At 40.2% G+C, this 16,149-nt stretch overlaps 2 protein-coding genes across 2 annotated transcripts in view; one reads left to right on the top strand and one right to left on the bottom strand.

Annotated features, from left to right (window-relative positions):
- Positions 1-3,651, bottom strand: part of LOC146073306 (uncharacterized) — a 146,451-nt gene extending 142,800 nt beyond the window's left edge. Inside the window, exon 1 of the mRNA XM_083180484.1 lies at positions 3,638-3,651. Within this exon, the coding sequence (XP_083036610.1) occupies positions 3,638-3,651 (14 nt within the window). The remainder of the gene's footprint in view (positions 1-3,637) is intronic.
- Positions 3,652-6,877: 3,226 nt separating this feature from the next.
- Positions 6,878-16,149, top strand: part of LOC146073307 (uncharacterized) — a 35,949-nt gene continuing 26,677 nt past the window's right edge. The window contains exon 1 of the mRNA XM_083180485.1: positions 6,878-6,976. Within this exon, the coding sequence (XP_083036611.1) occupies positions 6,878-6,976 (99 nt within the window). The remainder of the gene's footprint in view (positions 6,977-16,149) is intronic.

Raw genomic sequence — 16,149 nt, forward strand, 5'->3', positions numbered from 1 at the left:
GAGCTGGGAGGACGGAGGAGTAAGAGAGACACAGAGGAAGACTCTCAAGAGGTAATTATGTATAATATTATATATTGATAGATTAGCTTTTATTTGTATATATATATATATATATATATATATATATATATATATATATATATATATATATATATATATATATATATATAAGCAGTGGGGGTTGCTGCGGCACAACAGAGACTGGGCTTTTCAAATATACGTTTTTAATGTGGTAATAACACACATCACGTGCCCTGTTTGCTTCTCCGTTTACTTCTACACATCTGTTCCGGAAGGCACCTGGGTCCCTGACCTGTTGGGGGAGTGCCAGGCCGACACGCAAACTTCTATATATATATATATATATCAATAGATAGATATTATTTTGAGTTATTTTATTGTGATAAAATTTACCTTAACAATGATTATTTATATAGGTTTACAATATAAGTATATGTTAAATGGTACATTGCGGTATAATATATATCCTACAGATGGAGCCGGCATCAGTCCGATCACCAGATTTCATGTGCTGGCGCAGGCTGGCTAAAGGGGATGCACCAGTGGCTCACTCACTCACATGTACCCATCAGCAAAACAATGGGGATCAATGGCTTTCCTGCCCACCTCCACTTCAGATAGATGAGCAGAGAGTGGGGGCAGGCTGGGGGCAGAGCGTCAGGAGCAGGGAAATGGGCGCGCTGCCCCTTCTGTTGGAGGTTGGCGGCTGGCAGGGGATGACAAATCCCCTAAGTTCAGCCAGCATCCTGCACAACCAATGGGCATGCATCACATTACACCTGGCTATATCACATGATTCTATGGGTCACAAAGTAGTTGGTCATAAAGCTTTATAACAATTAAAGTAAGTTTAAGATAAATGTGTCATATATATGGTTTCTTCCAGTCTGTATGACCAGTTACATAGTGGCAGGAATAATTAGCTGTCCCAACATTTTACAAAAATAGGTTAGTATATATAATGGGGTATCTAGGTGGCACTACATCATATTATCTTACATATCACTCTGTGTATCAGGTTAGTATATATAAAGGGGTATCTAGGTGGCACTACATCATAGTATATTACACATTACTCTGTGCATCAGGTTAGTATATATAAAGGGGTATCTAGGTGGCAGTTCCATCATAGTATCTTACATATTACTCTGTGCATCAGGTTAGTATATATATAGGGGTATCTAGGTGGCAGCTCCATCATAGTATCTTACATATTACTCTGTGCATCAGGTTAGTATATATATAGGGGTATCTAGGTGGCAGCTCCATCATAGTATCTTACACATTACTCTGTGCATCAGGTTAGTATATATAAAGGGGTATCTAGGTGGCAGCTCCATCATAGTATCTTACATATTACTCTGTGCATCAGGTTAGTATATATATAGGGGTATCTAGGTGGCAGCTCCATCATAGTATCTTACATATTACTCTGTGCATCAGGTTAGTATATATAAAGGGGCATCTAGGTGGCAGCTCCATCATAGTATCTTACACATTACTCTGTGCATCAGGTTAGTATATATAAAGGGGCATCTAGGTGGCGGCTCCATCATAGTATCTTACACATTACTCTGTGCATCAGGTTAGTATATATAAAGGGGTATCTAGGTGGCAGCTACATCATAGTATATTACACATTACTCTGTGCATCAGGTTAGTATATATAAAGGGGTATCTAGGTGGCAGCTCCATCATAGTATCTGACATATTACTCTGTGTATCAGGTTAGTATATATAAAGGGGTATCTAGGTGGCAGCTCCATCATAGTATATTACATATTACTCTGTGTATCAGGTTAGTATATATAAAGGGGTATCTAGGTGGCAGCTCTATCGTAGTATCTTACATATTACTCTGTGCATCAGGTTAGTATATATAAAGGGGAATCTAGGTGGCACTACATCATAGTATCTTACATATTACTCTGTGTATCAGGTTAGTGTATATAAAGGGGCATCTAGGTGGCACTACATCATAGTATATTACACATTACTCTGTGCATCAGGTTAGTATATATAAAGGGGTATCTAGGTGACAGCTCCATCATAGTATATTACATATTACTCTGTGTATCAGGTTAGTATATATAAAGGGGTATCTAGGTGGCAGCTCCATCATAGTATCTTACATATTACTCTGTGTAGCAGGTTAGTATATATAAAGGGGTATCTAGTGTAACGGCTCCATAGTATCTTACATATTACTCTGTGTACCAGGTTAGTATATATAAAGGGGTATCTAGGTGACAATACATCACAGTATATGACATATTATTCTGTGTATCAGGTTAGTATATATATAAAGGGGTATATAGGTGGCAGCTCCATCATAGTATCTTACATATTACTCTGTGCATCAGGTTAGTATATATAAAGGGGTATCTAGGTGGCAGCTCCATCATAGTATATTACATATTACTCTGTGTAGCAGGTTAGTATATATAAAGGGGTATCTAAGTAACGGCTCCATAGTATCTTACATATTACTCTGTGTACCAGGTTAGTATATATAAAGGGGTATCTAGGTGGCAGCTCCATCATAGTATCTTACATATTACTCTGTGCAGCAGGTTAGTATATATAAAGGGGTATCTAAGTAACGGCTCCATAGCGTCTTACATATTACTCAGTGCATCAGGTTAGTATATATAAAGGGGTATCTAGGTGGCAGCTCCATCATAGTATCTTACATATTACTCTGTGCATCAGGTTAGTATATATAAAGGGGTATCTAGGTGACAGCTCCATCATAGTATCTTACATATTACTCTGTGCATCAGGTTAGTATATATAAAGGGGTATCTAGGTGACAGCTCTGTCATAGTATCTTACATATTACTCTGTGTATCAGGTTAGTATATATATAGGGGTATCTAGGTGACAGCTCCGTCATAGTATCTTACATATTACTCTGTGTATCAGGTTAGTATATATATATAGGGGTATCTAGGTGGCAGCTCCATCATAGTATCTTACATATTACTCTGTGCAGCAGGTTAGTATATATAATGGGGTACCCTAGATACAACATAATTAAATAAACTATTCATCTCTTTTTCTTTTCAGTATCATCTGTCCATTGATGATTATTAAACCTACATATCTTCCTCAGATGTGTCACTATCTGTATTGTTCTATGTCACTGATTACTTTTGGCCATTTCATGTTGGATGTCATCCCACCACTTTGCTCTTTATATTTCCATAACATAACTAATTATATTTCCACTTGCCAATAGTAGTTACCAACCTGATATCTCTATCACTATTGGTAACTCTACAATCAGCCCTACTCAACAAGGTCACTGCCTCATTCTTGATTCTGAATTGTCCATTGATCCCCACTTCTGTATTGTCTCACAATCATCTTACACTGCATACATCTAAAAACATACAATGTAGGACACCGCCATGATCATCTTACACAAACCATTTCAAAAACTCTAAAACATGGACTCATTTCCCGCATTGATTATAACAATAGTCCCATTACTGGTCTACCCAAACCCTGACCCCCCAACTATAATCGATTTTGAATACAGCTATAAGGCTGATCTTCCCTGCCAACCATTCATCAATGGATGATCTGCTCTTTCAGTGCCCTCATCAGTTACCAGTATTCTGCCATATTTAATATAAAATAATTGTACTTATATGTAGGTCTATTAACTAAAACACACCAATAATACATATATTTGCTTATCTCATATCTTCCTTCCCAATCTCTCCAACCTGCACAAGATCAGCATCTATTACCAAACACATTACTCCCTCCCATTCATTTTTACAAAACTTTCTTTGAGCTGCACCCATTCTGTGGAATTCCTTCCCATGAACAATAAGACTCTCCTCTAGTGACCAAACTTTTCCATGCTCATTGAAATCTCCCCAGTACAGAGAAGCTTAGCTTATTGCAGAACCACCCATATCACATTTATAAGCTCTACTACTAAATTATATCCCTCTATACAGTCCACACATAACCTCAATTATATTGCCTTTCTCCACTGTCACATCCTCTGGACCCCAAGCCAATATTCTTGTGTGACCATACCATACAGCCCATTAAGACTCTGTAATCTATGAGGATCATTATACAATAGGTAGTACCAATACTTTGATTTGAATGCCTAGTTATAATAATAGGTACTTGTGTAGTATCACGGCTCCCATCGCATGCCATATGTAGTGGCATGAGATGGCATGCGATGGGATGCAATTTTTATAGTTTTTAAGCATTTTTTTTTAAAAATCGCATGCAATCACATCGCATGCGATTTGTAACAGAAATGCATCCAAATGCATTAAAATTAGTATCAAACATGTTCAATGGCCCCCAAATGTCATTTTTCAGGCTGTACCACCCCCACTATCAACGCGAACCTGAAGCGTGGCGAGCCCATGAGGGGCGGCGGTACGCATCCTACGACCTTTTCATACCCCCACTATCCACGTCGGCGTGGAGTTGAGAATAGAAACTGTGGAGAGCGCAGCGAGCCACCGTGCCCGAAGCATGGCGAGAGGACGCGGACACCTGTGAAGCCCGCGAGGGGACGCGTATACCTGTGAAGGTATCCGTGTCCCCTCGCCACGCTTCGGGCTCGGTGGCTCGCCACACTTTCTATTCTCAACTCCACGCCGACGTGGATAGTGGGGGTATGAAAAGGTCGTAGGACGCGTACCGCCGACCCTCGCGGGCTCGCTGCACTCGCCACGCTTCGGGTTCGCATTGATAGTGGGGGTGGTACAGCCTGAAAAATGCCATTTGGGGGCCATTGAACATGTTTGATACTAATTTCAATGCATTTGGATGCATTTCTGTTCAAAATGGCATGCGATCGCATCGCATGCGATCTAATGCGATTTTTTTGCTATGCGATGCCCATCGAGGGAGCCGTGATTCTACACAAGTACCTAATAATACAATAAAATATTTGTTAGTGTAAATAAATATACATCATGTTCCTAATACAAATGAGTACTATTATTGTAAAAGTAGATTTACCTCAGTAATCATTATTTTAAATACTATATTTTAATCTTATAGGACAAACAAAGAAAAGGATTCCCATCAAGATTATTAGAAGACATTGTTCTTTAATAAAGCCAACCACAGACATCATTTCTTCTTACGCCTCTGGGGGATTCACAGAAACAATTTTCCATTTTTTGCTAGGAGAAATCTGCAGCTAATTTGTGTCTCAGCTAATACAGGATGAGTCTGACAGGAGAGAGACCACATCTGTGCTCTGAGTGTGACAAATGTTTTACATGTAAATCAGCGCTTCTCAGGCATCAGAGGAATCACACACGAGAGAAACCACATCTGTGCTCTGAGTGTGACAAATGTTTTACATGTAAATCAAAACTAATTACACATCAGAGAATTCACACTGGAGAGAAGCCATTTACATGTTCTGAGTGCAGCAGAGGCTTTGCAGTCAAGCAAAATCTTGTTACACATCAGAGGAGTCACACAGGAGAGAAACCATTTACATGTTCTGAATGCAGCAAAAGTTATTTCTGTAAATCACATCTTGTTACACATCAGAGGAGTCACACAGGAGAGAAACCATTTACATGTTCTGAATGCAGCAAATGTTTTATATCCAAGAGAGAACTTGTTAAACATCAGAGGAGTCACACAGGAGAGAAACCATTTACATGTTCTGAATGCAGCAAAAGTTATTTCCGTAAGCGACATCTTGTTACACATCAGAGGATTCATACAGGTGAGAAACCATTTAAATGCTCTGAATGCAGCAAGTGTTTTATATCCAAGGGAGCACTTGTTATACATCAGAGGATTCACACAGGAGAGAAACCATTTAAATGCTCTGAATGCAGCAAGTGTTTTACAAATAAATCTGACCTGATTATACATCAGAGGAGTCACACAGGAGAGAGACCATTTAAATGTTCTGAATGTAGCAAGTGTTTTACAAAGAAGCAACAACTTGTTTTACATCAGAGGAGTCACACAGGGGAGAAACCATTTACATGCTCTGAATGCAGCAAGTGTTTTACTCAAAGGTCAAACCTTCATATTCATCAAAGGGTGCACACAGGAGAGAAACCATTTAAATGTTCTGAATGTATGAAGTTTTTCACCCAATGGTCACATCTCTTTAGACATCAGAGATGTCACATATGAGAGAAATCATTTCTATGCTCTGAATGCAGCAAGTTTTTCATGTCCCAGAGAAAATTTGTTGGTCATCGGAGGAATCACACTGGAGAGAAACCATTTCCATTTAATGCAGAAAATGTTTTACCCAAGGACCACACATTAAAGTAACAATATAATTACTGTGAATGCACACTGTATTTTATTTGCATGACTACACTTACATTATTAGCAACATGTGGAGTCACTTCGGACTTGAATGTACAGTAGCATACTGTATACGTTTAAGTAAATTGTACCATTTCAATATACAAGTGTGGAAAATTTTCCTGAATATTAAAACTGTTTTACATAAAAAAAACAGGTACCGGAGTAGCTGTTGGGGCGCCTGTGTGAGTTGTAAAGCCAGCAGCAATCTGAGAAAGGGATTGTCAGTCCCTATAGGTAAACAAAAAAATGTGGGTGTAGATTGCGCTAAATTGATGGCAGAACAAGGTATGTACTTAAAAATAGAAGCACTTTAATAAGCACATATAAAACACTCAAATAAATATAAATGAAAATGTTAAAAATTGGGAATAGCAGGTGGATTGAGAAGGCTGCATCCAGTTATTGTAACATCACCTTAGTCCACATGTGAGTGGGGAGAGGGGAGAAATGGAAGGTGGAATTTTCCTCCAGACAATCCAATGTGGTTACCCTTGTAATGCTTCCTCCAATACAAATTATGGGGGTGGCGTTCCTCCCAGTTGGAATATCCGAAGCCGTGGGGAATCCACTGGATGACCAAGATGGGTACCTTAGAGAGGTGGCTTGCCTTCAAATGGTTGGTACCATATTCAAGTGTGTGGAAGATGGTCAATTGTGGTCTGGTTCTCCGTTTATATTCTCAGGTGGAATTTTCTCAGAGATGGTTAGGTGATGTCTGGAGCAGCAGCAAATGTTGGGGGAGCTGGATGCCTGTGCCAACGCGTTTCGCTGCTGGGTGCAGCTTTTTCAAGGTAGCTTTGTTAGGCATGGAGTGGGGGTATATATACCCTTAGTGATTAGTAAAACATGTGCACCTGTACACAAACAATCAAACTTGCATAAGGAAAAAACAATGCTGGACAAACCTTATTGTGAGCAGGAGACAAACCTTCAATGTAAACATATAATAGTGGTTAAAAACGAGTGTTTCCCAATGTATAAAACACACTTTTGTTGAAGAATACCTCAGCCTGCGTCATCTGACTTCTGACTAGTAGCACTTAAGATTAAGTCTTATTACAGATCGCCAGATTTCTGATTCATCACAGCGCTATATTAAATAGCGCTGTGCGTTCCACATGCGTTCCACCCAAAATACTGGAAATACGTAACCGGAAGTCAGATGACGGCGCCGCCGCCGGCTGGATGTACGCAAATGCATAGATATCAAATAGCCTTTGGATGAAAATAATTATTAAATATAAGCATGTGGCTGACAAATAATAATAATGGTGAGGCTTGGTATAAAAGCAGAAAGAGATAGAAAAGGGCAGTGTATGAGACACCAATGTCAATTGACACCCTCCCATCTTCAAAGAGCGGCCGGGAGGTATGACTGACAGAGCAGCACACTGCAGGGAAAAAAGAGGGCAGCGTGTATGGGGACACCGGATGAGCGCGGTTTTAGGTCAGTCCTGATGTCGGAACGGTGCAGGGCTGAGATGCGCCGCTGACGGGTCCCACTGTACACAGAGTGTCACACCAGGAGGGCTCAGTCGACGAGACTGAGACCTCTGGTGGGGACCTGGACCGGTGAGGTTGGAGAGGACCCTTGCGCATGGAGTGCGCGACAGTGCACCCAGAGCCAATAAGCAGTCAGAGGTAAAATACAACCGGAGTTTATTTGCAGATGGTTGTAATATAAACAGACAGTAAAGTATGCAGGAGAAATAACAGAGTTCATGCAGATTGCAATACTTTACAGATGTGATGTGATGTGGGATCGATGGTGGAACATCGGATGTGAAGACTGTGGGTCCGGAATGACGGACGGAAGACTTGAGCTTGACTGTGGGTCCGGAATGACGGACGGAAGCTTGGCTTGGAGATCCGGAATATCGGACTATCGATGATGATGTGGGAACATCGGATTCGGGTATCGGGTATGGAAGATGACTGTGGGTCCGGAATGACGGACGGGAGATGACTGTGGGTCCGGAATGATGGACGGAAGCAGGAGATCCGGAATATCGGACTAGCGATGAAACATCGATGGTGGATGATGCTGGAGCATCGGAAGGACCAGAGTCCCGGAGCTAGGCTTGGTCGCTGGGCTGAGAGGCAGGATCACAGGCGGTGGAATAACCTGGACTTCACAGGAGATGGAACAACCTGGAACACACTGCAGCATGGAAGACAACACCAGCAGAGAAATACACTTGTACAGAGACAAGGACAGCTGACCATACACTGGAGACAACTGAAGCACTAGCAATGGTTCTGAGAGCTCCCAGCATACTTATCCCCACTGGGTGGCCAGGATTGGCTGAGGAAGTATGACAGGGAGATCAGAACCAACAGGATTGGACAGCACAGACATGTGACTGGGAAGAACATGGCAGCCCCCATGTCTGCTATGGCGGGAAAGTGTGTTTGTGCACACCATGCTGGATACTGGGAGCAATGGCGGCGGACAGGTGGATTGCCGTGCACTGGGGACTGTCACTGGGAGACAGGACGCCGGCAGAGATGACGTCTGGACCGCAAGCTGAACCTGCGGAGGCACTTAGCCGGTAGGAAAGTCTGTCTGACAGCTCGGATCGTGACACAGAGAAGGAAGGGGGAGGGATACCTTTTACCACGCCAGGCACACTGGAGCAATGTCAAAAATGAGACTGTCAGTTCCCCATTGAAGCGGGTAGCTGCTTCAGCCCTTCAGAATGTGTTTCACCACGTGGGCTTGGTCACCGGGAAGCCTGGGAGTTTCATTTGCGTACATCCACTGGTTCAACTGCTGGATACTATTGAGACGTATAAACTGCGTTTTCAGCCACATGCTTATATTTAATCCACTGTTTCGACTAACTGCTGTATATCATTAAGAATTATAAACTGCTAACAATTTTGGTGATTCATATCTATACAGCAGATCTGTATTTCTTAGTCTCTAAACTAAGTTGCCAATTACTGTTCAAAACAGGCTATTATACATCTACATTTTTTGTTACTCCACTTAGAACGTTTACAATTGACAACAAGTATCCTTGCATGTTATTGTTCACTACTTTCCTTTACTCTGTGTAGGAGAGACTTTCTGGTAGCACATTTCGGCCCTGCAATGCTGCTGCATCAGTGTTGACTTAACACTACTCACAGAAGTGTCCTCTTTACATTTATCTATTTTCTGTCTGTGTCAACTTCTTCTCTCACCCTCCGTCCGCTCAAAATATTTTTTGAAGACATTGGGAAGCAGAAAGAATTGAATCTAACAGACTGTACTTCCCTTTTCCCATCTCCCTAAGGATACCTATTGTGCCACAATACTTTAAACAAGGGTTTTCTAACCCATGAACCGCTTACTACCACCAATGGGTATTATTGAGACTACTGTACTTTATTCTTAAACTTGATTATTAACGAAATTGCAACTAATAAACACGCTGGACGTGTCATCTGCTGTCCTATTTAAGGACACAAATCAATCATACACCAACAGTGTATGTGTGAATTAATAACACCACCAACTGCCACTGTTCAGATATAAATATTTTGATTATTCAGTTGCAACAATGTTTTGATCACAATTCTAGAAGTATATATTGTCTATTAACTTCCTATGACAAAATGTTTATTATGGAGAAAAGAAAAATTTGAGCCATTATTTTAAATAATTGGTATTAAAAGCTAAGTTTTATTTCACTCATTATCTCTTACTATACAAAAGTGTGCCTCCCACAAGGAATCCGTTCTGTGAAAGGCTGCCCACTTCCTTTTGTCGGCCGTTTATCCCTTTCTGAGTATATAAGTACTTGATTACTGGGGTCACCTCCAACATCACTTATCGATCGTATATTATCAATATTATTACTAGTTACATTGGTTCTTCTAAATTATTTGTCCTATGTGTTCATTGTCCTGTGCATGATACTATTTTCCTTTGCCCCATGGAGATATAACCTGTATTACACCAATATAAAATCATCTGAATAAAGGCTCTGATAAATAAACTGAAGGTGAATACAACCGATAATTGTATATATGTGCTTATGTGTGTGTGTCCATCTACCCAAAATGTATTTTGTGAATTTCAGTGCATAAGTCACAAGTCACCTGTCTGATATATTATATTAATGATTAAATCAATAATTTACCAGATATACAGGTGAACAATAAGTGATTGCTCGTGGAATTAGAACAAAGGCGGCCCTGTTATAGTTATACAATAACACAAGAGAGACATAAAACACTGCACTGGAACAACCTTGGTGCGGCTATACTGAGAATCTGCAATAAGTGGCAACACTGTATCACAGCTAGAGCTACATATAAATGTAGCTACATATGAAAGAAACAACAGACACTGTGATAATATATTATATACATTTATGTCAATGTGCTGCCAGATAATATAAAAAATTAAAATAAAAATGAAAGCAATTTATAATAATCAGTGCAGAAACCGCACAATGTAATCAATTTAAGTCCTCACATCTTTTCATTGAAATTGAAAAAAAAAACGCACAATACGGCATATTCTAGGTAACAGACAATCTGTAACTATTTATGACAATAGGAGTTTGGGATTTACCATATATTGGTGAATGAGAATTAATGAAACATACATGGAACTGTTGGGGGTAGTGATTATACATATATGACTACAACTGATACAGGAATATTCTTTAATCTCTTAGGGGTTTATTCTAGTTCATTCTTTCTGACAAAATCCTTCTTAGATGGACAAAACCATGTGCACTGCAGGGGGGCAGATGTAACATGTGCAGAGAGAATTAGATTTGGGTGAGTTATTTTGTTTCTGTACAGGGAAAATACTGACTGCTTGATTTTACACTTCACTATAGATCTCACTTTGAAGAAAAACCCCACCCAAATCTAATTCTCTCTGCACAAGTTACATCTGCCCCACCCGCAGTGCACATGGTTTTGTCCATCTAAGAAGGAATTTGTCAGAAAGAATGGACTAGAATAACCCCCTTAATTATTTTCAACACTTTTCACATTTTACCTTGTATTTTACTGGCTTTCAGCAATTTTAGCATATGTACTAATAAAAGTTACATTTTATGAAAAAAAGTATATTTTTGTCTATAATGTTTTCATGCAAGATGAGTCTTACGAATACAGATTAATCCAATGAGTGCCCCAAGATTGGAACCCTTTTTCCTTTTGTTTTTGAGATATTTGCTAACCAATGTTATTACAGCTTGACTAGATAAGCAATTCATTACCCTATTCCTCCTTTTTATTGGTCATTGTTAGTATAGTATAATACCCCCTTAAATGTACTCATTCTCAAAAAGTCCGAGAAGCAAATGTTCAAGTTTTGGAGCGAACTATTCTGCCCATGGCGGTCCCATGTACTTGTAATAAAAAGTATGCATCAGACGGAAAACAATTTTCTAAGTAATCCAAAATAAATCTGCCATGTATTTATACTGGTCCAGCATCAGAAATTAGGAAGTGTCCTAGAGCTAGCACTCTATCTATATGGAGAATATTAGTATAAAGTGGGTGTGGTATAACACCCTGACAGTCGGGATTCCGACACGCATTAGACCGACATCGTAATCCTGACTGCGCTGACTGCGGGCTCGCTGCACTCACCATGCTGCGGGCACAGTGGCTCGCTGCGCTCGCCACCTATTTTGATCTCCCTCTATGGGGGTCGTGGACCCCCGACGTTGGGGTAATGACTGTCAGGGCACCGTCCAGCACCCGTATAAAGTAACATTACCCATTAATAGAATATTGATTTTCCTTTTAAAAGTAAGTAAGTTGTGGTCACAGGCGACTGCACGCCAACCTAGAAATGGAGAGTTCAGTGATATCTTATAGATAGATAAATAGATATATAGAAGTAGAAAGACAAAATGTATGTATGTATGTTTGTTATTATTAGCAGTGAATCATTGTAGAGTTCCTGCTATTATTTAGATCATCTTTCTGCCAACTCTCTGCCTGGACAATAGGTGACTCCTATACAAAAGCTTCCATTGGTGACATAACAGGATGCCAGAGGCTGCTGTGATCTAATTACAATACAAGGTGTTATCCTGCCAGGGTGTAATTAGCATTTATCATTGTAGTAAGTGACTTTAGGAATATTTACACCTCATTTACAAGACAAGGAGCTGGGCAGGAGGAGCTGCTGTGGTGAATGACTGTATACTAATGTTATGTGTCCCTAATTTACATGTCGCCTCTCAGTGTAAGAATTCCTGCAGGGAATCCTGGGAACTACTGGGGAGAGATGGGGAGGAGTGACTATAAATAGGCTGTATCAGGCCACTGGGAGCTGATGGAGGAGCTGCTGGATCAGTTACTGGTTGGAGAGCTGGGAGGACGGAGGAGTAAGAGAGAGACAGAGGAAGGAACCCCAGAGTAAGGTAATTATATTATACATTATAATATATTGTTACATGAACAAACCTCAGTAGGTATTATTGTACAGTTTTTGTTTTGTTATCATTAATAATCTATATTTGTAATGTTTATTGATAAATAATTCTCTTCAAAAAGCTTCTTAAAATATCTAGACATTACAGTATATTACACAATGTTACAGTATCATATGGAACACATTAGTGACATATACTTAAAGAATTATGACAATTACTGTGAGTTCATAATGAATATACACATATATTAATGGGCATTTATAGTCAGTCAGTGACAGTGTATAAGCCAGTAATGTAGCAGCAGTAATGTATTCTCTGTCAGTACTGTGCCATAATGTCTGTCATATATTCTTATTCCTTATCAGGACTATGGGGGTTATTCTGGTTCACTCGCAAAGGCAAATTCCTTCACAAATGAACAAAACCATGTGCACCGCACGGGGGCAGGTGTAACGTGCAGATTTGGGTGAGTTATTTTGTTTCTGTGCAGGGTAAATACTGACTGCTTTATATTTACACTGCAATATAGATCTCACTTTGAAGTAAAACCCCACCAAAATCTAATTCTCCCTGCACAACTTACATCTGCCCCACCTACAGTGCACATGATTTTGTCCATTTTAGAAGGAATTTGTCTTTGTGAGTTAACCAGAATAAGGGCCTGTATATGTACAGTGTTATATATTGTTCATCAGAAATGAAAAAAAAATACATTAATTCTCTTGTTTTATAAGTATAATTGAAATCAATAGAAAATATGACATAATTCTACTCAGCTAGATTAAATACTAGGTAAAAGCACTCCAACCTTAGACATGGGCATATTCATTTCATATCACAAATTATTTAGTTAGATTTATTTTAAAATAAATGTCCTGATTAAGCATTAACCAATGACTGCAGCAATAGCAGTGTCGGTGTGTACAGAGACAATGGTGGTGTGCTGGTGGATCAGCTGACAGTAGGTGTGACAGGGTATGTGTAACATGTGATACACATCTATGGTCACTTCAGGAGTGATTGGCATAGCTATAATGGGTGCAGGGTGTGTAGTGTATGCACAGCTCCCAGTATATAGGCCTCAGTATTGTACATTGCCAGTATATGCCTGACATTCATTACCATCCTTCTCACCATGATGTGTGCTATATTTATAGACAAAAGGTCAATTACTGGTTATTATTAAGTAACCAGATAAACTGAGTAAAAAAGAAAAGAAGTGGCGGTGATGTTGATGAAATAATCACACAAATATTTAATGTTAATTAAAACAACATTGCATGTGGCAATTATATACAAAAATACAATAAAAAAATATACAATGAAAAAAATAACAAAAAATGCAATAAAAAGATAAGTCAATAACTGGACCAGAGGCTGAATAGAGTGGACCCAATGGGTAATGCTTGAAGAGTGATAGCTTCAGTTCCTGTGTTCTAGCTACGTGTTTAGTTCCTGCTTCCTGTGCAGGTCCCCATCTCTATTTACCAGCTGTCAACCCCATCACATCAATTGGGGTTCTGACCCTCCGTGGCCCCACAGTCGCATCCATTTGAGGACCATTTCACACTACAGTCCTTGGAACTAGATGACAACTGCCATCAGTGGTAACTATCAGCCCACAGGGCAATCGTAATTTCTCAGTTACCTAATCCCTCTTCAAGCATTACCGATTGGGTCCACTCTATTCAGCCTCTGGTCCAGTTATTGACTTATCTTTTTATTGCATTTTTTATTATTTTTTTTCATTGTATATATTGTTTTATTGTATTTTTGTATATAATTGCCACATGCAATGTTGTTTTAATTAACATTAAATATTTGTGTGATTATTTCATCAACATCAGCGCCACTTATTTTCTTTTTTACTCTGGTTACTTTGGGGCTGACTACCCCTTTATTAAGTGGCTGCTTTTGGCATAGCACCTGTGGTAGCGCCTGTCCGTGCACCCTAGGGAGCACTTTGGTAACCAGATAAACTGAGATGAATAATCCAGCTGATGGGCTGAGTGACCCCAATGCTTGGTTATAGATACATGCAGAATACATATGATACAGTGTATGACATGCACACGTCTGATATACTACAGTGATGAATGCTGATTACAGGTATATATAGAAATAAGACAACACCAACCACACAGTAAATATATGGGAGATCATTCCAGAGTCACATAATATACAGAACTACATGACGGATACGTTATCCCTATGGTGAGCTTACAGTTAAAATGATACAAATAAGAAACAAATATCCTGATTGGAGCAGTCTCTTCCATGGAATAAACAGACACAATTGTTATTATAGGATCTTTATTCACTGCAGGAGCAATAACATAATAGCATTACCAAGGACACACATATATATAGGGATACAATTACCCCTGAGATATGATATGTACTAGGCAGTGGCCATCTGTATTTTACAACACTCTTTCTTTTTCTATATCTCACGTACTATACTTTAATATTTCTCCAAGTTTTATCGTTGAATTAATAAAAGTTATATTTTATTTATATTGTTCGATTTTCAGTGCACCTGGTTATATACTTACTGTTCCTGGTTGGGTGTTCTGCTCACTAGGCTGTGTATATTTGGAGCCCACCAAGAAGATTAATGCTGCCCTGCCACCCGCCAATTGAACCCCCCATCTGGATCCCCTCACTAGGCTGCAAGCGGATGTGTTCACATTACATTTGCTCACGTGCTCACAGAGAGGAAAAATCATTGATTGGTTGCTCACCATCACATGACTTTTAGTCTGTTCCCAGCAGAAGAGTTGCCAAGGACTTAATTTTCTGTTGCACATTGATGAACTGCCCCTGCTCACACTCATCTCCCAACTGCCCTTGCTCACACTCCTCTCCTACCTGCCCCTGCTCACACTCCTCTCCTAACTGCCCCTGTTCACACTCCTCTCCGAACTGCCCCTGCTCATACTCCTCTCCTAACTGCCCCTGCTCATACTCCTCTCCTAACTGCCCCTGCTAATACTTCTCTCCCAACCTGCCCTGCTCACACTCCTCTCCTAACTGCCCCGGCTCATACTGCTCTCTTAACTGCCCCTGCTCATACTCCTCTCCTAACTGCCCCTGCTCATACTCCTCTCCTAACTGCCCCTGCTAATACTTCTCTCCCAACCAGCCCTGCTCACACTCCTCTCCTAACTGCCCCTGCTCACACTCCTCTCCTAACTGCCAATGCTCATACTCCTCTCCCAACCAGCCCTGCTCACACTCCTCTCCTAACTGCCCATGCTCACACTCCTCTCCTAACTGCCTGCTCACACTACTCTCCTAACTGCTCCTGCTCATACTCCTCTCCTAACTGCCCCTGCTCATACTCCTGTCCTAACTGCCCCTGCTCATACTCCTCTCCCAACCAGCCCTG

The sequence above is a fragment of the Crinia signifera genome, chromosome 4 (genome assembly GCF_055691185.1).
Source record: "Crinia signifera chromosome 4, ASM5569118v1, whole genome shotgun sequence".
NCBI classification, from domain to species: domain Eukaryota; kingdom Metazoa; phylum Chordata; class Amphibia; order Anura; family Myobatrachidae; genus Crinia; species Crinia signifera.